This window comes from Cryptomeria japonica, chromosome 1, assembly GCF_030272615.1.
Source record: "Cryptomeria japonica chromosome 1, Sugi_1.0, whole genome shotgun sequence".
In the NCBI taxonomy this organism is placed as follows: domain Eukaryota; kingdom Viridiplantae; phylum Streptophyta; class Pinopsida; order Cupressales; family Cupressaceae; genus Cryptomeria; species Cryptomeria japonica.
In genome coordinates this window covers 165,814,710-165,840,230 of record NC_081405.1, presented here as the reverse complement: position 1 = coordinate 165,840,230, position 25,521 = coordinate 165,814,710, and the positions used below count along the sequence as shown (strand labels likewise).

The 25,521-nt window shown below is 36.3% G+C and overlaps 1 protein-coding gene across 2 annotated transcripts in view; it reads left to right on the top strand.

Annotated features, from left to right (window-relative positions):
- Positions 1–13,431: 13,431 nt before the first annotated feature.
- The window catches only part of LOC131065075 (uncharacterized), a 75,925-nt gene continuing 63,835 nt past the window's right edge, over positions 13,432–25,521 (top strand). The window contains exons 1-2 of one of the 2 annotated variants that reach the window (XM_057999479.2): positions 13,432–13,817; positions 13,905–14,185. In XM_057999479.2, the coding sequence (XP_057855462.1) occupies positions 13,920–14,185 (266 nt within the window). In that variant the 5' untranslated portion in view covers positions 13,432–13,817; positions 13,905–13,919. Of the gene's footprint in view, positions 14,186–25,521 lie in introns of both variants that reach the window. The other variant, XM_057999478.2, reaches the window with a different exon arrangement.

Sequence of the window (25,521 nt, the reverse complement as noted above, 5' to 3'; positions counted from 1 at the left end):
TTATAACATCTATATGCTTTGCTCTTAGTTGAATAACGAAGAAATACTCCTTCATCACATCTAGGGTCAAACTTTCCAATGGAATCATCTCTTTTGATATAACACTTACTTCCAAAGATTCTAAAATACTTAAGAGTAGGGGTGTAAAGCGGAAAAATCAAACCCTAGTCGTTCTCCCCTCCCCAACTCCAAGGAGAGAGAAGGGGGAGTCACTAGGGTTGATGGTTTTCACTTAGGGGAGACTTTACATTCAAAAGAGGGGTTGAAACCCACAAGATCCAATCCCACGCAATGCAAGATTGGATTCTAAATGAGTTTCAAGGGTTAAGACATCAAGGATACCCTCTTTTGTAAAGAATGTAGATAGAAAGATTGAACTAGGAATGCATGTAAAGTAGGAAAGATTCGCTTATAAACAGAGATAGGAATATGGGATGAAGCTGCGGACCTGGAATTAGCAGTAAAATGTCGAGACGGTGCTGTTCTGCAAATTTGAGCGAAAGTTGAGACGATGGCGCCCGGCATGCACACGGTCCTCCAAAAAATCCGCGAAACGAAGGGGGATCTGTTCGTCTCTGCACAAGGATTCCAGATCTTCAATTACAGCCGCATACCTGCAACCTACACACAGAAAAGAGAGGACGATTGGGGGGTTCGGGATGAGGGGTTTGCCTTTAGGTCAAACCCCGATTTTGGAATTAACCAAGAAATGAGAATGTTGTAAATGTAAATGTTTGTAATGTAAACAAGTACTGATACCTTGTTGTAAGAATGTTTGTATTCTTACATGCGAAGGTGTAATGTATGTAGTATGTTGTATGTTGTATGTGATCTCCTCTTCAATGGTTGAATCCTTGTCTTGAATGCAACACTTAGCCTTGAATGGAGACTTAGAATGCTCAATTGCTTGAAGGAATGCTTGAATGCTTGAATGTTTGAATGTTTGCCTAGCGCTTTCGCCTCTTGTACACATATGTCCCTCTTTTTTCTACCTCCCTTTCTAGGAGAGAAAAAGTAGTTTATATACTTGTCAATTAGGGCTGATAGACTGATTTTTCCGACCTTGGGCCGACCAGGAAACAATATTTTCCAATTTGTAAACTTAAAGACCCGATGCCCACAAGAGACTGGGCCCAAAATAGGGCCAGGGACCAGGGCGCTGAGCGCCATGGTCCCACCTCCCGGGACAGCAGGGTGCAAGGAGGATCAGGCCAGGGTGTTGAAAAATGCAGTTTTTGATGTCATGAACAAGTTTCGGGGTCTCCATTCAGGTTCCGTGTTGCATCGCCATCGTGAAGACCCAAATGCAGTCGAAATTGCAAGTGTCGCAATTTTAGGACGCTACATTTAGCCCCCACTTTAGCAGGAGTATAAGTGTACGCTCATACTTCCGGTAAAGTACAAGGAAACAACATTGAAAAACTTTCACCACATCAAGGAGGCAAGATACACCAAGCCCCCAGTGGACTAAGGATCTTACAACTTCGATTGACAAAGTAAAAGGGAAGATCACGAGGGAGAACCATGACTGTCAGTAGTAAGGTTCCCTCACTATGAGTCATGCAAGAAAGATATCAAAAATTTTCAAGGCAAAGCTAAATTTGTCAAGAAATTTTCAAGTATCTTGAAAAGATATGGACGGGATGTATGCCCCCCTACGTTAAAGCGATCGCACACGCCTCATCGGGGGTGATTGCTTTAAGGTAGTGATACATATAAGAAATGAGAAAGGAGCACGTTATAACAAGGATTTAACCCCCAAGTGTGAGATAAGCCCAAGGATAATAGACACAAAACACAAAGCACAAGGTGACTTCTCTTTCCTCGGGGTCAGTATGTTGTATGATAATTCATGTATATCATATGTATGTATGCATAATTGTTCTTCATTCCCCAATCAAGGAAGGTCACCTAGATGAAGGGAACACATGTGTCTTTTGAGTCAACATGAGAGAGACCAAAAGAGATCTCAATGTTTTGCATCGTCCTCAAGTAGACAACACTAAGGACAACAAATAGAAGAATGAGAATAACACATAGAAGAAGTAACAAAAGAGAGGAGGAGAGAGTATGCTATGCTAATGAACTAATCTAGCACGTCATCTACCCCCCGATCTTGCTGATCAATATTTCGGGAAGGCAGGAAACACGCTAGAGGAGGAACATCCAACACAGTAGATGGAGCTATCACAAGATCCAAACAAGGGCTATGTTCATACCCCAAGCCACGGTGTTCTTGTCTAGGAGCTAGGATAAGTGCTTTAGAAAATTCGTAGATAGATGGTTATCAACATCAACATATTCATATTCACTATCAGAATGAACAGGAGTAACATTTTCATCATGAATAACATTTTCATCTATATCATCATCAAGATTTATAAAAATAGGATCTTTAACTCGCACAGGATCAAGGCCATCATGCATCTTATGTTTAGGAGATTTCGGCTCAATCGTCAGCTGAGGAGAAAATGGAATAATATTGGCTGAAGGTGTTTTTGGGGATTGCAAAGTTTGAGCTCTAAGACGACGCTTTCGTCGGCGTTCACGTGTAGAATGATTTCGTCTAGTCTTAGTAGGGAGTTGAGAAGATTGAGGAAGAGGAATGTTCTCATCCTTATCACTTGGGTGTTTAGGTTGTGGTCTCTTAGGTTGAACAATAGGAGAAGAGGAAGATCTCTTCTCTCCATAAGAGGAAGGAGGAGGAACTGCTCCATATAAGGGAGGAATATTTGGTTTAGGAAGGAGACCAAGCCCCTCATGATGAGGAGGTATAGGTCTACTTTTAGGAAGTTTATTAGTCATATGCATAGTCACATCCATAGGGATGGGTTGGGAATCTTCTTGAGGAAAGACATTAGTTTTATCTTTCAAAGGAAGAACTTCCTTCTCAAGAACGATAGGAATGTCAAGTTTGGGTGTTCTAGGTTCACTTAGAGATAGGATCATATCTTTCTTCCACTTTTGATAAGATTTGAAAAGATGATCACTTCGCGGAGGAAGAGATTGGAATTGTTTAGGCCAAAAATAATCAATAGGAACGCTAGAAGTTCTTTCAGCTGGTTTAAAGAGACTATGATTGACAGTAACAACTTCACCATTATGGGGAAATTTCAAACACTTGTGAATAGGAGAAGCAATAGCTTTCATGGAAGACAGCCAAGGATAGCCTAGCTTCACACGAAATTGTTCGGACGATGGAATAATAGCAAAGTCCACATCAAGGGATTTGTTATGGACCTCAATAGGCAATGTAATAGAACCAATTGTAGGAGAATAAAATGCATCAAATAGTTTCACAACCACATTTGTTTCATCATAGCTCACTTGATTCAATTGCAAAGTAAAAAGAAATTCTTCAGTAATGATATTAACCATACAAGAAGAATCAATAAGCACTCCATGGCAAGGTGTATTCTTGACTTTTGCAACTATATATAAAGGACCATCAGGTGCCCTGATAGTTTCACTAGAATCAAAGGTGATGGAAGGTTCTTTAGGGATTTTCTGCTGCTCTACAAAGTTAATCACATTCGGAGTCATGGACACAAGATCATCAGGTGAGACAGAGGAATCATTAGTATCAATCGCATTAGAGGTATGAGAAGGCAATGGATCAGTAAAAATCTGAAGATTTTGGTTAGGAGGAGCTACAGATGTGTTACCTTTATCATTCACACCAGAAACAAAAATAGTATTATTATCAATCAAATCTTGAATTTTACCCTTTAAAGCAAAACATTTTTCAGTATCATGCCCAGGTTGACGATGAAATTGACAAAAAGATTTGTTATCAAAATAGGGTGAATTAATCTTTGCAGGATCTATTTTCCTTATAGGAGGAAGAGTAAGCACATTTTGTTTCAATAACTTATTCATAATACTATGCAATGATTCATTCAAAGGAGTAAACTTTCTTTCTTTCTTGAAAAACTTAGAAATAGGAGGCACACCTGATGCGGCATTCACATTGTTGTTGATGATGTTTTCATTGAATTTAATGGACTCTCTATTCGGTTTAAACTTCCCAAATGGTTGTTGACTACTATCACCCTTATCACTCGGAGCCATAGGATTTGCTTGTTCCATTTGACTCACAGTCAGTTGATAATTGTGAAGAGTTGCGCACAACTGTTGGAAAGAAGTAAACTCAGAAAACAGAAGTTTTTCTCTAATATCTTTTTGTAAATTAGAAATAAAGATTCTTTGAATATCATTGTCAGGTACTGGAAAAGAAATTTGAGCATACAAATGCTTATATCTACCAATGAAATCAGTCACTTTTTCTTTAACACCTTGTTTACAATGCATTAAATCAATCAAAGTAACTTTAGGACTTATATTGTTTTGAAATTGTTGAATAAAAGCATTTGCAAGTTGTTCGAAAGAAGAAATAGAATAAGAAGGCAACGAGCAATACCATTGTAGGGCTTTATCTCTTAATGTTCTAGTAAACAGTTTTGCAAGCAACCTTTGGTCATAAGCAAAATCAGTACATATTGTTTGAAAGGTCTTAACATGTGTTAGAGGATCACCCTTACCATTATAAAGCTCCAAATGTGGAATTTCAACATGTTTAGGGGGGATAGCTCGAACAATGTCAAGAGAAAGTGGGCTCGCAACATCAAATGTGGGCACACTAAACTTAGATTGATTCATAGAGGCAATTTGTTGCTGTAAAGAAGAGACATTTTGTGCAAGATTGTTAATGGTCGCTTCAGTCGAAGAGTTCATATTAGACGTGTTAGATTGTGATGGAGGTGTTATGTTATTGAAAGAAGGTAGAGAGTAAGGTGGTGGGACACTATGATAGTTAGTCATAGGAGATGATTGGAAAGGAGGAACACTACAAGGAGGAATGGAAGGGTTAAATGAATTGCCCCCTTGCGTCATGTTTATTTGCGGAGATATAATAGGAACACTTATTGAAGGAATGAATGAAGAAGTTGGATTGAATGAAGGAAGAGGGTTGATTGAAGAAGAGGGATTGCCCCCATGACTGGTGATCATAGGAGGAATGTCTTGTATTGAGGTAGTCATTATGTTTGATGTAAAAGTAGGTATACTAGCAATAGGAGTTGTCAAAGGAATAGAATGATTAACTTGAGTAGGAGGTTGTGTATAACCTAAGGTTTCGGCACAACTTTTCATAGGCATCACATTCGAATCCACAATGTGTGCAATACCACGCAAAATATCAATTCCATTCTTATCACTTTGAACCATACGCTTTAGACCCTCAATTGATGAAAGAGCTTCACTATCAGGGTATTCTTGAGACATCCATTGTCGAAAATCATCAAATTGGTTATCCAATTTTGAAAGTTGTTCTACAGAAACCTCATGGAGAGCTTCTTCATCATTAAGAGGATTAGAGGAATTACCCATGTCCTCATTAAATAGGCCATTCAAATTAGGTTCCATCTCCTCAGTAATTAAACCTTGGAAGGACTTAATTCTAAGGCTTCGTCTAACAGGAATAGTGTAAGTAGTGCTTATTGTTGTAAAACTCATGCACTAAAGAAAGAGAGAAGATTTTGAATTTTAGAGGTAGCAAATTTCAATAAAATCAGCCAATCTCCTAGATTTAAGTTGTTAAATGCAATCAGGACAATCTCCCGAAATTTCAGAAAAAATGTCCGGGACCGTGGCGAACGGAGTGCACACGGTCCTCGCAACTTTTTTCAAAATTTTCAGGGATGGAAGTTATGATGATTTTAAAGCTAATCTGAAAAAATTGAGTGATTTTACGATCTGTAGATAGGCCAAATTAAAGTTGCAATCTCAAAATTGAACCCTACCAAGATTGTTGAAAAATGCAAAATTTGAATTTTGAAAAAAAGAGAGGGAAACTGAAATTTTGAATTTTATGATTTTAGAGGGAATGCTGAAAGCAATGCAAGTTTCGAAATTTAAAAGTTGACTCGATTTCATGCAAAATTCGATTTTGAAAGTGGAAATCAAGGTTGTTGCAATTAAACACTTAATTTCAAAAGTCACAAATTGTAAAAATTTGAATAAAGCACTGAAATTTCGAATGAATGCTAACACACTTTTTAGATTTAGGACTGTGTAGCGTCGTAAATTGTACGCAGTTGCTAGGGTGGTACAATTTCACACCTAGTTTAGCACCCGCCTTGGCGCATTTTGCATTTTGCATTGCATTTCCCCTTTAGCACTTAATTAATTAAATTAATTAGGTCTAGGGTTCTATTTTATCATCTTCCACATCATAAAGTTGGGCCCTTTCATTAAAGTGTGCCCTTTTCATTTTATTCCTCCAATACATCATTTAATCAAAAACCCTAATTAGGTCCTATTTTGAACTTGGGGGCTTGATTTCGGGGGTCAAAACATCTCGAAATCACCTGTAACTTCGGGATTCTCTCTAAAATCATCATATCCGACAGTCCTGAAAATTTGGTGAAAAGTTGTCGGGACCATGGCGCTCGGAGTGCAACATGGTCCCGGACATTTTTCCCAAAATTTTAGGAGCGTGATCCAATCATAAAATAAAGCTTAACCCCAAGAAATTGGCGGGAGATTCAATCTCTAAGTCCACCTAAAGTTGAAATTAAGACCTAGGGTTTCATATATAAGAGCTCTCTTTCTTCATTTGAAAGGATCCGATTTTTGTTTTCAGCAACTTCATATGCAGCGAAAGAGCAGATCTTTGAAGACTTCAACATCTTACAACATCCCTCTATCAAGCATTTATCAATTCCATTCATCCATTTAGGGCTTGGAAGACATTGAAGAACAATAGGAGATTACCGACTGAAGATTGGCTTGTACTCCTCCCTTGAGGGTTGGGTATGATTTCATGTTGTTTTCATGTCTTTGCATAAGCTTCAAATATCCTTTATTCATGCTTTAGATCACTTTGCATCTTGATTTAGAGCATTTACATTATCATTTACAAGCAATTAGGGTTTACTTTCTAGGTTGCTCTAGTTTGCTTTCTTGCATTTTAGGACCTTGCACACACACTAGGTCTGCACACACAATACATTTTACAATACAACTTGGCTATTCGTGGAGGTGGAAAGCACCGAAGCGGGGGTTTGACTAAGGCAAAACCCTATATAGCCGCCCACCACACCTTTTCAGATATAAGTGCAGGTTTCGGGACTCGGACGACGCCGCAAGTTGCAGATCCAGAAGAAGCAGGCTGAGACAGAACTCCATACCAAATTTCAGAGCAAAAGACCAGGACAGGGGCGTGGGGCGCCCTGGTCCTGCCAGGACAGGGGCGCTGGGCGCCCTGGTCCTCCTGACAGACAGCATTTTCAGCATTTTTGACAGCTTTTTCCAAAGTGCAAAATAGCAGTTTTCGGAGCAATTTCAGGGGCAGAATCAGGACAGTGGCGCCCGTGCCCCCGTCCCGAACATTTTCAATCAGATTTTAACTCCGGGTATGCATTTGCATTCTTGTCTTGTCCTTGTGTTTACAGCTTTCCATTGTTTAAGTTCAATTCTGCAATCTTGTTATTAGTTCATACTTGCACTTTGGGGTTAGGGATTGAACTTGCATCATTTCATCTTTCAATTGCAACAAAGGAATAGAAATCCTAATAGGTAGCCCGTGGCTCTCTCTTCCACAAGAAGAAGTAGCCAATTGTGTGATACCTCTAGGCTCTTTCGTATTCCACAAGTGTGTGGTTGAAAGTGAGATTAGGGCATGTTTGCTTAGTGTCACTTTTTCTCCTACACAGACTGTAAGAAACACAATTTTGATATGAATTTTAATTTCAATAGTTTTTGAATGATTAGAAGCCTCAATCCAAGCAATCGCTAGACCAACTTTGACTTTAATTTTGAAAGTGTTAGAATTGATAAAATCAGCCAAAATTCTGGATTTTAGCAGAAAAATACAGTAAGATCTAGCTCCCGAAATTTCGGAAAAAATGTCGAGGACGATGGCGCTCGGGGTGCACACGGTCCTCGCAACTTTTTTCCAAATTTTCAGGGATGAAAGATATTGTGATTTTATTGCGGAATCCAAAGTTACAGCCGATTTGGAGGTGTTTTGATCAGTGAAATTATCAGTCAAAGGTTGAATCAAGAAGGTCTTAAAAATTAGGGTTTTGACATTTAACCACTTAATTTTCAGAATTAAGGCACAAATATGAATTGACAATTTGCAATAGAAGGGTAGATCTGAAACAAGCATTAACAATTAAACATTTCACAAGTTTAATTACTTAAAAATTTTTTTTAGGGTTTTTATGCAATTAGCCTCTAAAATTTGCAAAAGATCAAACATGGAAATGTAATTAAGGAAACAAAATTTTCAGATCTAACCATGAATAATCAGAATGAGAATGTTCACGTCGGGTTCACCAAAATGTAAAGCGGAAAAATCAAACCCTAGTCGTTCTCCCCTCCCCAACTCCAAGGAGAGAGAAGGGGGAGTCACTAGGGTTGATAGTTTTCACTTAGGGGAGACTTTACATTCAAAAGAGGGGTTGAAACCCACAAGATCCAATCCCACGCAATGCAAGATTGGATTCTAAATGAGTTTCAAGGGTTAAGACATCAAGGATACCCTCTTTTGTAAAGAATGTAGATAGAAAGATTGAACTAGGAATGCATGTAAAGTAGGAAAGATTCGCTTATAAACAGAGATAGGGATATGGGATGAAGCTGTGGACCTGGAATTAGCAGTAAAATGTCGAGACGGTGTTGTTCTGCAAATTTGAGCGAAAGTTGACGGGACGATGGCACCCGGCGTGCACACGGTCCTCCAAAAAATCCGCGAAACAAAGGGGGATCTGTTAGTCTCTGCACAAGGATTCCAGATCTTCAATTACAGCAGCGTACCTGCAACCTACACACAGAAAAGAGAGGACGATTGGGGGGTTAGGGATGAGGGGTTTGCCTTTAGGTCAAACCCCAGTTTTGGAATTAACCAAGAAATGAGAATGCTGTAAATGTAAATGTTTGTAATGTAAACAAGTACTGATACCTTGTTGTAAGAATGTTTGTATTCTTACATGCGAAGGTGTAATGTATGTAGTATGTTGTATGTTGTATGTGATCTCCTCTTCAATGGTTGAATCTTTGTCTTGAATGCAACACTTAGCCTTGAATGGAGACTTAGAATGCTCAATTGCTTGAAGGAATGCTTGAATGCTTGAATGTTTGAATGTTTGCCTAGCGCTTTCGCCTCTTGTACACATATGTCCCTCTTTTTTCTACCTCCCTTTCTAGGAGAGAAAAAGTAGTTTATATACTTGTCAATTAGGGCTGATAGATTGATTTTTCCGACCTTGGGCCGACCAGGAAACAATATTTTCCAATTTGTAAACTTAAAGACCCGATGCCCACAAGAGACTGGGCCCAAAATAGGGCCAGGGACCAGGGCGCTGGGCGCCATGGTCCCACCTCCCGAGACAGCAGGGTGCAAGGAGGATCAGGCCAGGGTGCTGAAAAATGCAGTTTTTGATGTCATGAACAAGTTTCGGGGTCTCCATTCAGGTTCCGTGTTGCATCGCCATCGTGAAGACCCAAATGCAATCGAAATTGCAAGTGTCGCAATTTTAGGACGCTACAAGGGGAATGACTAAACCATAATTCATAAGGTGTCTTACCAGTATCTCCTTTGATATGAACTTTGTTGAATGTATAAACCATTGTACTTACTACTTCTCTCCAGTAGATATGAGGCAAATTAGTTTCCATCATCATGGTTTTGGCTACATCCAAAATGGTTTTGTTCTTTCTTTCCGCAATGCCATTCTGTTGAGGTGTTCAGGGTGCAGATAACTGTCTCCTAATGCCATTTTTCTCACAATAGCTATTGAATTCACTGGATGTGAATTCACCACCTTGATCTGATCTTAGACACTTGATTTTCATCCTTGTCTCTGTCTCAACCATAGCTTTAAAGATATTGAAATTCTCAAAGGCTTCATATTTCTCCCTTAGAAAAGCAACCCACATCATTCTAGAATAGTCATCAAGGCTTTAATTTCTATGCAATATTCAATAAAGCGCAATATTTAGAATGTTTGATAACTTTAAGGTTCCTGCCTTCCATTGTTTATATTATATGTTTGAATGGTGACATTAATGATTAAGAATCATGCCCTTTAATCATGTTAAATGCAATGTTTTGATAACTTGTATTTAACTTAAGGGTTACCTCGAAAGGTTATTGTATTATATTTGAGTTAAAGTTTAGTGAAACACTATTTATTTATTTATTTTGATATAAAGTGTTTTGATTTTTATGTCTAAGGGAGAATTTAATGAATGCAACCTGTTATTATATACTTGATCCGGTATTTTGTAATTAAGTATTAGTTAGTAACATTTACTGGATATGTGTAATATTATTAGTTTTTATTTAAAAAGGTTTAATTAGTGTCGAGGAATTTGATTTCGGTAATAGTAATATATTTATTCTCTTAGGAATTGAGTTCTAGGATATAATTATAATCTTTTAACTGAAATCTTATAGATATGTATAAATTGGAAAATGATTAATATTATTTAAATTGTTTCGTATTATTGTTATCTAAACCATATCCTTAAGTCATTAATATTAATGTGTTATTGAAATTATGTCTTTATTATTGTTAATGGAATTCAAACCCTTGATTTATAAAGTTAATATGTATTTCCTAAATACATTAGCACCAACAATTATTCATTGTTTTGGCAAGGGACATCAACTTATAGTTTTAGTATGTGTTATGTTATTAATGGTAAAATATTTCAAAGATTAGCTATATTGTTCTAGTCTCTATGCCATATTTTATAAGCATTAGAAGGTCTTTGAGCCAATTTGCATTTGCTTTAAGTAATGCAGGGCATCTTTAAAATAACGGTTGCTAAAGTGATTTGTATTTTAGTAATACAACATAATTAGTAATAAATAATTATAACAGATGGAACATAAATGCATCCTTTATATGTTTATGGTTAAGTTAAATCTTAATATGCACTTTATTGTATGGAAAAGGAATGTTCGTGCTATGATAAGTCAAGCTATCTCAAAGGGTTAATTAGATACCTTAACCTATATCAGCTAATGGAGTATTGATATATGTTTTGTAGATATTGTAGTTAAATTGGCTAATGAGAAATTTCAATGATTCTTGTTTCCCTTACTCTCACAAATGACAAATCTACTTAGGGGAACTTTATGTTATCTATAAAAATTATTGATGCTTTTGGAGGGCCTAGGTGGTAATATAATCTTAATATCTTCTATTCCATAGACTCTAGTTAGCTCTAATTGAAAGACTTAGGGATTACAGAAGATAAAGATTTGATAAGTAGAAGGAAATTTGTCTAAAACAAAAGATATTCTACATTCTAACTTTCACAAAGACTTTTGGTTAAACATCATTATCTTATAATAGTCCATATTCTGGTCTTGAGATTTCTACCAAGAGATTCCTCTTTGTCCATCACATGCATATAATTAATGTCAACTCATGACATTGTTTAAATGTACATATGTTAGTACAAAAGTGATCAAAGTGTGTATTTTAGTTTTAGTAAGTTCTCAGATATTATGTCGAGGATTATACTCTAAGAGAATCTTTGATGTTTTGAAAGTGGCTCCTACTAATAGTGAAATACCTAGTGTTCAAGATTTATAATTTTTTTTATCATTTAGTGACACTTAAAGGTTACCTTGAGTTTATTTACAATTGGTTTCTTTAGTTGAGCAAGCTAACATATAAATATGTAAAGATTGTGCTTTTGCTTGCTTTTAAGAAATGGTACCAATCCATTATTATTCACCTCATATATTAATGGATGCTTATTTGTCATGATGCCTTTTGTGACTCAACAATTTCTTGATTCAAGAAAAGATTAGTAATTATAATATTGTTTCTTCTTGATTATCTTATGGATGGTATCAAGCATGAAAGTTCTTGCAAGATAAGTAATATTAGCATAATACCCCCTTTATCTTTATGTATATAGATATAGAAGAGAGAGGGAATGCCTATGATTTTATCCTTGTTTCACCTTAGTGGGTGGCAACCGACGAGAGAACTGTTTGGGGTATGAAGCCCTAGAAAGGGTTGTGTACCCGCTTTTATAAATTTATATGATTTTTTTTTTAAGTCGAACTACAAAGTCTCTGCACTTTCACGTAGGCAAGGTCATTTGCGATGAGCCCCAAGACTGTAGGTCTGGCCCTTAGGTTTGGCTCTTCTGGGTTGTTTGGTCTTGGCACTCCTTCGTAATGTTATGTGTTTACCCTTGTGAATTCAATGGTAGACTACTATATGACTGATCTGATTAAGGTAATACTATGATTTATCTTGTCGGACATGAATCTAACATTTGATAGATTTGATATTGTGCATCTAGTGGTGTAGGCTTGTATGTAGGAACGTGCGACAGGACAAGCCAAGTACTATATAAGGAAGAGAAAACTTAGGAATGAAGCGACATGTTTGTTAATTGAGTAATGTTTAAATTAGAAGCATTATTATCCATAGTTTTAGTTGAAGGTTATAGTGAGTATGATCATAATCTTTTTTAATAATTATGTAGTATGTTGTTGTTTTAAAAAAAAATAATTGTTGCTACTTTTTAGTGATGTTCACTTGAATAAGAAGTGGACATTACATGAAGAAATAAACATGACATTACTATTCCATTTAGGCTATAATTTTTTTCTTCTGATCAATCTATTTAAATCTTCATATCCTTTCTTAGATGACATCCAATTAAAAGCCATAAAGATTTTATTGACTACTTAAATTTTGCATAAAAACTTATCTTGAATTGATAAAAATTTCATAATTTGAGCCCTAACAAACTAAATAATCGATTTTTGAAAAATCTAGGTGCCAAAAAATATACTAAATGGCCATAAAGAAAGCGGACCCAGAAATCCGTACGCACTACTCGGAGCACCATATGCCCCTCCAAATACAAGCCAAGTACTATATAAGGAAGAGAAAACTTAGGAATGAAGCGACATGTTTGTTAATTGAGTAATGTTTAAATTAGAAGCATTATTATCCATAGTTTTAGTTGAAGGTTATAGTGAGTATGATCATAATCTTTTTTAATAATTATGTAGTATGTTGTTGTTTTAAAAAAAAAAAATTGTTGCTACTTTTTAGTGATGTTCACTTGAATAAGAAGTGGACATTACATGAAGAAATAAACATGACATTACTATTCCATTTAGACTATAATTTTTTTCTTCTGATCAATCTATTTAAATCTTCATATCCTTTCTTAGATGACATCCAATTAAAAGCCATAAAGATTTTATTGACTACTTAAATTTTGCATAAAAACTTATCTCGAATTGATAAAAATTTCATAATTAGCCCTAACAAACTAAACAATCGATTTTTGAAAAATCTGTGTGCCAAAAAATATACTAAACGGCCATAAAGAAAGCGGACCCAGAAACCCGTACGCACTACTCGGAGCAGCATATGCCCCTCCAAATACGTCAGATAACCTGTGAACGATTAGACCCAACTTTTCCTTCTGCAAAATAGATTTAAATGTTTCTTTATGTGACACAGATAGCTGAGAGTATGGCCTTTTACACCAGGTGTCTTAGATTTAACGACATAAATAGAAGAAATCATTTAGAAAATATTAAATTGAAATCTCCGACAAAAATTCCGAATTAATATCATAATTTTTCCTTTGCCAGGAAACCGCAAGAACAAACAAACATAAATGACTTCTTTCACAACTAAATTTCTGTCCGTAATTTTGTTTTATATTCAGCCTATCAGAGAAACTGCACTTCAGAGGGCCCCATAATTCAGATCAGAGCGCAGAGCGTGTATTCAAAGAATTAATTTCTTACCCAGGTGAATTTCTATACTTACGAATTCCAGTTATTGATGCCTGCATATCTGTCTGCAAAAGTTGGGAGAATCCTTGACAGACTTTTACAGATTATAATTGTGAGAATGCCTCCTGGAGGAGCATTCGTTAGACAGAGGCACAATACTTCTGGATATTCGTCCAGCGGTGGAGAGGAATTAGATGAGGAGGATTCAGCTGGGTCTCCAATGGCTTGGGCACCCTCTTCTTCTTCTTCTTCCTCGAGGATTAATGGGTGGTGCCACCACATTGAAAATCTTCTGTGGGTGGCTTCTGCTGCCTTCATTTTTTACTATGGAGACCTCCATTCCAATTTCTTTTCTCTATTGCTTCGAGACAGCCGAATCAGGCGGTTAGTATTATTCATTTTTGTTCATGTTTTAATATGCCTTGCAGTTTTTGGGTCATCTTTTACTTTGATTTCTTTGCCAGACCGATGCTGCACACTGATCATTCTTTTTCTTGTCATGCTCTTCAATATATGAGTCTTGTTTTGATGTACATTGCTTTTGGGTCTTGCCATTGGATTTACAAATGATTGAAAAATGGGCTAGGCATCAGAACCATTAACCAGTTCAGTGCTTTGCCATAATGGGAATGCATTTTAGAGGAAATTTGTGAGACAAATGGGTTTGATCTTGGTTTATTTTGTTATCACTGTAGGCCGTTTTTTTGTCCTTTTTTCTTGGTAAATCTTGCATGAGGCTATGGACTGTGGGATACGCTTTTTGGAGTATATATAGCAATCAGTTCAATACAACCTCATCAAATGTTTACAGGAGTTATTCCCTTGGATGGTTTGAGACTGGGTCGTACTCTTGCTGGTATACCAGTGATATTATACAGAACCCTCTTAAAACATTTTACCCTTTTTATTAACATTCCATTTGGGAGGGCGTTTTTTGAGCTTTGATTACGAAGAATGGTTTGAGTTGGTATGCGTGCATAGCCATGCTACCAGAAACAAGAAATGGGAAATGAAACAGAAATAGGTTTAAACTGAGAAATTGGGGCATCAGGTTAAGGGTAAGGAACGCATTAGATCTTTTTAAACGTTTGCAAGAATCATTTAATAATGATTGTCACCTCAGAAAATGATAACAATTCAATGAGTGTCGCATACACTAATATCATACCCAGAAACATAGTTCATGGGTAAGTAAATTACAAGCATTATTTGCTTAGGAGCAAAACCTTAATTGTTCCATACGTTCAGTTTCAGTATTATTAGATGACATATTTCTTTTTTCATATAAAATATACAGCAGAAAATTTAAGAAACAAGATGAGATTGATTGACCAGAACAACAGTTCAACGGACAGAATTATCATGGAGAAATGTTGAAATGATTATTGGATAATGTCAGAATCAGATTTTATTTTTTCTAAATGCATTTTTTGGTTCTCATTTGACTGGTCCAACTGTTGCAGGCGAGAAATAGGCCGAGAAACAGCAGTTTCTGGTAAAAATACTTGCCAATTTGTTTCTGGTAATGCAGATTATCGATGCAAATGGAGAAGCAGTTTGGATTATTACAACTAGCTAGATAGATCCTGGTGACCTGAGATGTTCTGCTTAGATTCTGGATGCTCTATGCCACAAGAGACCTTGCAATTTGATTGCCTCTACCCCAGAAGCTGCAGGCAGATACCGGCACAAACCTCATTGGCAACATTTTTTGACCTTGACTAGGAGGAAAATGGATTTTTGTCGAGGTTTTGAGCATTTTCTCTTTGGCTGTGATATCTTTTGTTATCTATCTCAATGCTCTTCCTGGATATCATCTTCCTGTACCCAGTTTTTGCACGCTTTGTTGTTGCTCTTGACTCTTTTGCACGTATGGCCTATCGGGCATGGGTGAACCCTCTCTCCAGGTATGCAGAACTGAGACTAATGTGCTTTTAGCCGTCACAGGGCTTTGTCATTCCTCCTGGATGGAGTGTAATTCCCGGGTCACAAGAATTGTCTGACTTCCAACGAATGATCCAAATCTGCTGCTGGATAGTTTCTCCACAGCTGAGCTTCCAACTTGGGCATCCTAGTAAAGCATGGTTTTGCATTTGGCCTTGAGCTTCACCAGCTCAAAAAGAAAAGGCAAAACAAAAGCATTTCGTGTTCTAGTCTATGTTACTGGATCTGCCAGGACGTGCTGCTGTACTTGGCCCAAATGGGTCTGGGACTGGTTCTATACCCTGGTATGTCCCAGGCATGCCCAAGCCATGTTATGGGCAACCTGTCTACATCTGAGATGTATGTAGGTGTGCTTGTGGCACTCGTGCCTCTCCCTGGCCATACCCACCCATAAAAAGGAATTAAATCTTGACCAAAAAATGCATTAAAAAAATTCAGTCACAACATTTTGATCAATTTTTGCTCCTTGCTAGATTTCTGATATCGCCATATGCTTGGCTAATAGCTAAAGATGCATTCATCAATCCAGTGTGTATTGATAAAAATGATAAAAAAACCATGTGTGGTTAATAGCTTTGCCAAGTGAAGGAGAGGGTTTACATGGCCTTTCTTGTAAGTTGAAGATAGAAGAGCGACAAAATGATCTTTATTTGTTCTGCCCCAACCCTAGAACCTGTTTGATAAAGGTATTATTGGCCAAACTGCAACTGTACTTCCATAATTCTCTAATCCTGAGATAGGAAGAGCAGTATTATTTGTAAACAAGGGAGAGATGAGGCCATGTCTTCCACAAAAGTATGATGACATTATTGTGTTCTGTATTAAAGGACATGAAATACAAATGGTCATCAATACAAATACATATTATTTTAGATAAACCTGTGGAATCTATTGTGTTTGAACTTTAGTATTTCAGATAAATTTCACAATGCAAATGCTCATCAATAATATGCGTGCAATTTTTTAAGGGTTTATAAAATTTATGTATTGTTAATTTGTTATATATAATTTCGTGATTATGATTACTTTCTTATATTTTAAATATAATATATACATATATATAAATGTTACAAGAGATGGACACATCTTGGACTTGGCAAACTGATTTTTAACTTGGACTCGGACTTACCACCCAACTATGGCCAAGACTTGGCAAATTAAAAAAACCATGAAATATAGAGATTTCTAAGGAGTTCAAACTTGTTTTATGCACCCTTTAATAAATAAAATTTGAAGACAATTAACTATCAAATAGAAGCTACTTTGATCACATACACAACTATACATTGATAATATGACTATAAAGCAGATTTTAGTTGAAGGAAGCAAATTTTTTAGATATACAAATATTGTGTGTTGACAGTGTACAATACTCATGGATTATGATATCCATTGCATAAAATGATTTTTTAAAGATATTCAAATAATGTGTGTACTCATGGATTATGATATCCATTGCATAAAAAGCCAAAATCACAATATGGAGTCACGAGCTATGGTAGAAAGGAGCTTTTATCCCTAATACCAACATTATTAGCTATATGTGGAGCCATGCACTTGTAACTTAGACAAGTCTGCAAATGTTGCTACAGCCTTAGGACAGGGTTTGACTTAGGATAGGGTTTGACTTAGCGATCTAGAAGTATACATGTAATTTAGTTGGGAAAAGTCAAAAAAAAAAAATGTTGCTCTTCCATCCAACATGTCCCAAAGAAAGGTTTTTTATTTCTTTGTTTTTTAAAATTAGAACAGTGATTTGGAAGTAGCACCCTTAATGTGGTTAAGGGGTAGTGCTCCTAGTGGGGGCATGTGGGCAACACCTTTGAAGGGTCAAGGAGCAGCCCAAATTAAAACCCTTGAAACCACACAAACTGTCATGGCGCATGCCATTTTTCAAAATTGTATCACTTTTAACCTAAGTTACCGGGTTCGGCTATATAGGCCCCCGTATTGTCCAAATACGGATCTGGTTCGTGGTTCGTATACGGTTCCAGTTTGGTTCGGTGACTCTGTTTGGCGAAATTTATCTAATGTTTTGGCCTCCTGGTGCTGACATGCCACAGCCCTAGGTTATCGGGTTTGCTGAATTTTGGCTATGATATTCAAAATTCGGCGGACTTAAAAGAAGACCTAAAAAATTTGAATGAATTTCACCCAAAAATTCGTACGGAGTAGTGTTTAGGGTTTTTTATTAAAATATATTTTAAAATAACAGTCTCTGAGTCCAACATGGTGCGTGAGGTTGCAAGTTCAGACATTTCGGGAGAGCTCGGGGTTGCATGAAATTTTGAGATCCCGTTTTGGCCTTTTAATGAAATTCGATGAGATTATTTTCCCGACTTTCTACGCCTGGGGCATTCCTCAATCTGGAGCCTGTGCCTTTTGTTCGACGCCTGAGCCTTAAGCATGGGAAGGCAGCTCTTCTAAAACTTAATATATTTGAGGGATAGACGCCGCTATTTTTTTATCTTTCAGGAATCATGATTTATAAGATATTTATTATTTATTGCATGAAACTTAATATAATATAATATAATATATTATATTATATTATATTATATTATATTATGATATATATATTTATATATATATATATATATATGTATATATATATATACTAACAAACCCAAATGAACCCAAACCCCTTTTCAAAATTTTGCCATACCGACGTACTGGTTCTTCGAACCCGAACCGGTGCCCGAACCCGAACTGGCAACTTAGCTTTTAACCATCCTCCAAAGGTCCTCCGAACCCTTTCAAACACTTGACTTTCATGCTTTTACATTTAAGCATTTTCAAATTCTTATGTTTTTTTTCCCTTCATTTTCATAAGCCTGGCCCAGTCTACTTGTTGGGACTTGTTGGGTCTGGCAAGTTTGTCTAGGCTCGCCAAGTACCTGGGTCACAAGTTCTTGGGACCCATTTTGCTTCACCCACCTTGGGACTTGCTGAGTATTGGTGATTTCGGGCGAGTATTGTAACATTGATACATATTTTATTTTGTGATTATGATTATTTTTACATATTTTCAAGATTGTATATATTCCATCGCTGAAAGCAGCTGTACTGAATTTGGGGAAAAGAAAATTGGCAAGCTACCAAACCCAAACTGGTAGCATAGGGGTCTAGTTTGATGGAAAAGCACTTGACACTTCCATTCTGTACTTTGGGCATGTAATTTGGTGCACTTGCTTCACCTATTTTAGTTTCAATTGGGGATCAGTATTTGCTAACAATTACTGACATCTGCCCATTATTTGGAATCTTGGCTAATTGTGATTCAGTTCACATCCTGTGTAGGTTAAAATTTATCTATCTAAATAATGTTGTGTTTAATGAAACTATTTATCAGTAAAGGAAAAGATATTAATCTCTTGCCTAAACATATCTCACTGACTGTACAGCAGCTGATTGAAGTTTAGTGGATATGAAAATGAAACCAATTAGTCCCAAGGATCTGTAACAGTCAGAAGCCAAATGCCACGCTGCAGGTGTAGTGCTAGCCCAATTTAAGATGTTTGATTCTTTAGCTGGTCATTTCTGAGTAACAAAGTGCCTATCCTTCTGGACACAAATTACAAAGGTGATGGCACTGTAATTTCTGGGTTAAATAAGTTTATTGTTTTCAAAATGAAGTATAGAATTGACAATAGAATTTAATGCATGTGGGGCTACAGTTGCAAAATTTTCAAGCATTAAAAAGTGACTTAAAGAGCCATTTTTTTATTATTATAAATCCAGTTGGTCCAGATAAACTGTTGCAGTTTAAGGAAAATAAATCATAGTACCAGGTAGCTTGTTTATGCTCACAGCTAAATAATATTAATGTAGTCTGTATATTTTGCAGCTCAAAATGAAGTTTACTTTTCCTTTCCTTTTGGCTACATTGAAATTTTAGGCTCTGAGATCAAACCTTAGAACCAAAACTCTTCCTTTTTGTGCACTTGTCCGTTTCCTTCTCATAGGATGTAATTACTTAAAATCCTAAAATCACCAAAGCTCCTAAAACTAATAAAAATCCTAAAACCACTAGAATCCTTAAAAATCTTAAAACTAAAACAAATCCAAAAAATCTTAAAACTAAAACAAATCCAAAAAATCTTAAATCTTCTAAAAATCTTTTAAAACCTACATACCATAAAAATCATAAAACCTTAAAATTCCCAAAAACTCTTGAAATCCAAAAACCTCAAAAACACTAAAATCCCACAAGTCCTGAAACCTGTAAAAAACCCAATAAATTCTAAATACGCTTTTAATGAAAAATCTTGAAAACCCCAAGAAAAGTAAAAAAACAATAAAAATCCTAAAAAATCTTAGAACTTCCCAAAACTATAAAACATCTGTTTTTGAACATTGAGAGGAATCTCTGCTAGAAATAATTATCTGAAACTGGCCCTCCTAGACTTATATATAACTGTAACTGTAAGTGTTGAGAAGTCAAAAGTTACATTGAAATCTTTGCCATGGAAGGGGACCACAGTAACGTAGACAGACCATCATTGCTGATTGCAAGAGATGCTTTCCGTTTGCTAGGGTACCTAGTTTTGTTTTTATGCATTTTGGCTGATGTTTAATATCATTTGTTTGAATTTTTGAAATAATGTGCTTTCAGTAAAAACTGGAGTTCACAAGAAGAGTTTAGTGTTTACAGTTCACCTTTTGGAATCTCTAGTTTGTTTTCTGTTTAATTATCAAAGGATTTTTCATATTATATTATTATGCAATGACATTATAGTTTTGATAGTTTTCTTTGTTACTCTTGTACATATCTTTTTCTTTTCTGCCTTCTTTTTCCTGGCATTAGCATAAAAAACTTTTCATTTTTCTTTTTATTATTTTCAATTATTTTTATTTCTTCTATTAGTCCTGTTATGCTATGATTTGCACAATATCCAAAATCTCCACTTTGGTAATGGCATTGATGATATATGGGAATTATACTATCAGCATTAAGGAATGGATGTAGAACGGTGATACACATCTTAACTGACTATTCTACGTATAAGAAAAATTTAGTAAACTTTTCCATTGTAAATAAAATGACAAGTAAAGGGGTACACAGATGCCTATATTCATTGGAGCAAAACAGGTTTCTTGGCTTACTGTTAATGGAATTAAAATTAACTAATTTGGTTTATTTAAAATTAAAGCTTTAATAATGGAGCACATCCATTGTAGATATACTAGAGTTCACCGTCTGAGAGGGTAGTACAAATCCTTAAAGCTTAAATCCCGACAATAGATTAAACATCCAGAGACAACAAATCATCTATCCTACTGTTACAATGTCACAGACCCTTTTCCAATAAGGTCCCATGATGTTAAGTAAGCCCATTTCCCATTTTCCACTGGTTTAGAGAAATGATTTTATAATCTTTAGGTTAGTTATGTTTTTTATGTCTTCATAAATTGACTTCTTAAAGCTAAGTTACTTGTTTCGTTACGGACGCAGGTATGAGTACCAGTACTCGGTATGGTGGTACGACATCATTTTTTTCCCCTTGGGGTTGGGTATGAGATGTGTGTGTGTGTGTATATTTATACAAACATATGTATTTATAAAATTAAAATTATATAATATAAAACCATGATACTTATAATTTATTAATTGCAAATAAAAAAATATTTAAATACCTCATAATTTCGAAAATGAAAATACTCATTAATTTATAATTTAGTGCTTTCTCAAATGTCAGTATGCAATGATAATTACAATCAATAATTAATAATCTTCATATTGTTCATCATCAAAAGCATCAAAGTCAACATTTGGTTCAATTTCACTTGAACCACAATGAGTTGCAATGCCACTTACACTAGCCATGTATTGTACAGGTTGCCTCATCTAAAGATATTTTTTGGCAAGTCATGCAACAATAATGTCTAAGTCAACACAATCAACAGTTAGAATCCCAATTCCTCATTGCGTGCTCATTGTAATCAAGTTTCTTATGCAACATTAAAACAATTAACCAACATTAAAACAAATGAGAAGTAGAGACCATTCAACATCTTGAATCAACATACGAAATTCACCATAACTTCAATGAAAAACAATATGCCCCTTACAACAAGATCTTGGCAACAATCTTTACTTTCTCTCCTAGTCTACTTCTACTCTAATTTCTAATTCCTAATTGCCTTAGCAACTATTCTTCTACTCTTCTAACACTCTTCTATCAACCTTTACAAATGAGAGCACTGAGTCTTATATAGAGGTCTCCATTACAATGAACGGCCCAGATTGATTCAAGATCAATGGCCAAGATTGAAAGATAGAAACCCTAATTAGGGTTTGTTACAATCACCATTACATTGGCCAATGAGAGATGAAGATAGGTAAGATAAATAATATTTGATGCAGAGCCACGTGTCACTTAAGTTATTCCCACCTTGAATGAATGCTGACTTGGAACCCTTTTGATTGGACAAATGGGAAGCCACCTCAGCTTGCATTGTAGACTTAATCAATTTGCCTTGAACACTCTTCATGATGTTTGGAATTCCTTGTGATCATGTCTTGGATTTCTCTTTCCTTCATTTGTTCACCATAATGGTGAAGTTTTCTCACGTTTGAGCCAGTCCTCATCTTTGCTTGTGGAAATCCTTGTCTTGAAATCCTCGTCCAATCCTTGAAATGTTGATCTTCCTCATTTGCACTTGTGATGGTGTCCTTGTAATATGATTTTAGAGTCCTTTCTTCAAATCGTACCTTTATCTTCTTGAATTTGAACATGGCATTGTTTGAGTTTCTTCATTCTTGTATTCCACTTGCTTGTCCCCTTGGAGCTGATCCTTCATCGTTTGTTGCCTTGAAGTGTTGAGCCCTTGATATCCCTGCAAGCTGCATCCTCTTTCACCTCAAGCCTTGATCACCATGCTTCCCTTTCTTGTAGCAGACCTGCAAAACAAACAAATATTGAATCAAACACCTATGGGATAAACCTTGTTTCAACCTTGGTGGGAAATCGATCCTTGTAGGGACTAATTTAGTCCTTAAAATTTATCAGTCTTCATGATCATTTTCTCATGATGGAAATTCGAAGGTCATGGGGACTCCTCATTCCTCATGAATTATACTCTTCCTTTGTAATTCTGCCGTCAAGTGGAAATCTGACCCTCATTGGGACTCATTGTTCTTGAAAATTTTGTTTGATTTGATCGCCATTTGATGGAGTGGAAATTTGAACCCCATCAGGACACTTCAATGTTCCTTACTTTGTCTTCATTCTTGATGGGTAAATTGAATAATTAATTTTCCAGAATGAACTTAGGTTTTGATTTCAAATGATTTTCAGACTTATGAGCTTTCTAAATCAGAAATTTGAACTATGAAACATATTTCTGGAAAATACAAACAATTTGATTAAAATCTGGAAAATTCTCCTCAAGGAAACCTGATTTTCAGACTTAGGAAAGGTCTGATTTTAGCTTGTAAGTCTGAAAATGCCCTCTCAACTCAGAAGATGATGGAAATTGCAATCAAATGTGATGTCTCAGTTCCGATTTCTGAATGTAAATGTCTGAGAACACCTCTGCAAATTGTGTTTCAATGGCTGGAAATGATCACATTCATGGCACAACCCTCATAGCTGAAGTGATCTGCCCTCAATTAGCTAGAAATCATCATGTTTTAAGCACAGGCAATGGCTGGGAACAACGTTTTACCCTTGGGAGGTGGCTGGAAATAACACGTTTCAGATCTGGTAATGGCTTCCTGTTGTGACCATTTCACACATCGCCCCCTCAAAATGGGGACCCCCTCTCTTTTTTTTTGGGTCTTGCTTTCTCTTTGCTTAGCTTTTCTCTACTTGTTAGGTGTTTTGAGTGAGTTAGTGGCAGCCTAGGTTTGGTAAGTTAGGGTTTTCTTCATAGGGCTTGCCTAGGGTTCCTTTTAGGGCCAAGTTTGGCCTAAGCTTGGGGAAGTCATTTTTCTCTGCCTCGAACCCTAATGTAAGTTTAGCCGGATCTTGCCTTAGAAAGTTGGAGAATGTGTGATGAACCCTTGTTGGTTCAACTCTTCAATTGGCTATAATTTGTAGTTCTTCTTTGTAGTTTTTAATTATTAAGATGGTCTTTCAGAAATAGACAGAAGTTGTAGAAGAGGGTTTCTTTAATTTGCAACACATATTGAATAATACATGAATTTAATCAACTGAAACAATGAATTGGAGAATTTAGAAGCATACCCGTAGGTCCTTAGCCAATTTATTGAAAAGAAAGAATAAATCAACAACTTACAAAGTTCTGATTTTTATTCTGGAACAATTCAGATCTGCTCTTATTTAAATACTAAGACACCCAAACAGTGAATAATGGTGCCAATAAATGAGCAAGCTGTGTGTTTGGGAAAAGAAGCCTCCAAACCACAAAAGAATCAACAACAAAACAGTAAATAGGAAAACCCTACAACAAATCTGCCTTGTAAGAAGCCAAATCTGCCCCAATTCAATTCAATTTGACTTCTGAATGAAGCCAACCAATCTGCAACAATTCGATTGATCTTTCACAATCTCAAAGCTATTGAATTCTGAAGAATGCATGCTCTGCAAAACAGGTCCAAACCCTAGCCGCCATAGCCAAGTGCTCAGAAGAAAATGTCAAACGCCCAATATCAAGAATGAGGTTTAATTTCCATCTTGGCTGCCTAAATACCCAAAAGGTGCGATTTTTGGCAATTAGGGATTAAAAAATAATAACTTGCTTTTAGGGTTCCCAACTTAACCCTAAAAGCAATGCCTAGCTTAGGTGATAATAAATTTAAGTGATGGACTTTATGATTTTATATTAATATTTCATTAAAATATTAATTGCCTGTGGAACCACGTAAAAATTCATCTCTCTCATTATTGCTCTGAAACTGAATCTGTCAGAAGCTAGGGCCACAGTTCGCCATGCCAATGAAAATAGGACCATGTCTATTTTTAGTACATTTTCCCTAAAAAATAGGAAATCCTCATAAAGTGTCAGAAACTGATGAAACGAAGACTAGAACTGAACTCAACACTGAATTAGAACAAATAGACAGACCACTCCTCAAGATACTGCATTACTGACCCCTTTATCCATACTCTGTTAGCCTATAAGGGTCCAAAAATAGGCTAACTCCTCAATCCCAAGTCCCTGACTAGGATGGGGACATTACAAAGTGTTTATTTTGCAAGGAAGTCTTGAGGAGTTTGAGTCATGATGAGTCAAGGTTGTGAGTTGTTAGGCTAGAGTCTTGTCTTCTGTAGAGTCTGAGTTGTTATGATGAAGCAAGTGATCGAAGTGTAGGCACGAAAGATGAATGCTAGCACGGGCAAGATTGGAAGGATGTAATCATAAGGAATTGGCTTGAAAATTTGAGAAAAGGTATGTGAGCTCAAAGAAGAATTTCGCTCCTGACCCTTCCAAAGGGTCCAGAGCGAATTTCCTAGTATCTCCCTTCCTGGTCCTAATTTGCATAGAAAACCTTGTCCTTGTGACGTTATGGAGAAAGAATTGATGTCTGCAACAATGAGAAGTGATGAAAGGTCAAGAAATTGAGCATAATTGCAAATTTCGCTCCTGACCCTTCCAAAGGGTCTAGAGCGAAATTTTTCCAAGCTCCTGACCCTTCTAGAGGGTCTAGAGCGAAATTTCCCAAAGGACCTAATTCTTCACCAAAGTCATTGAATGGTTGGGCAAATTTGCAAGATTATGGAAGGAAAAGGATCAAAGATCAAGTTTAAGACAAAGCCAAGTGAAAAGAAGTATGAATTGAGCCTAGAAGAGCAATTTCGCTCCTGACC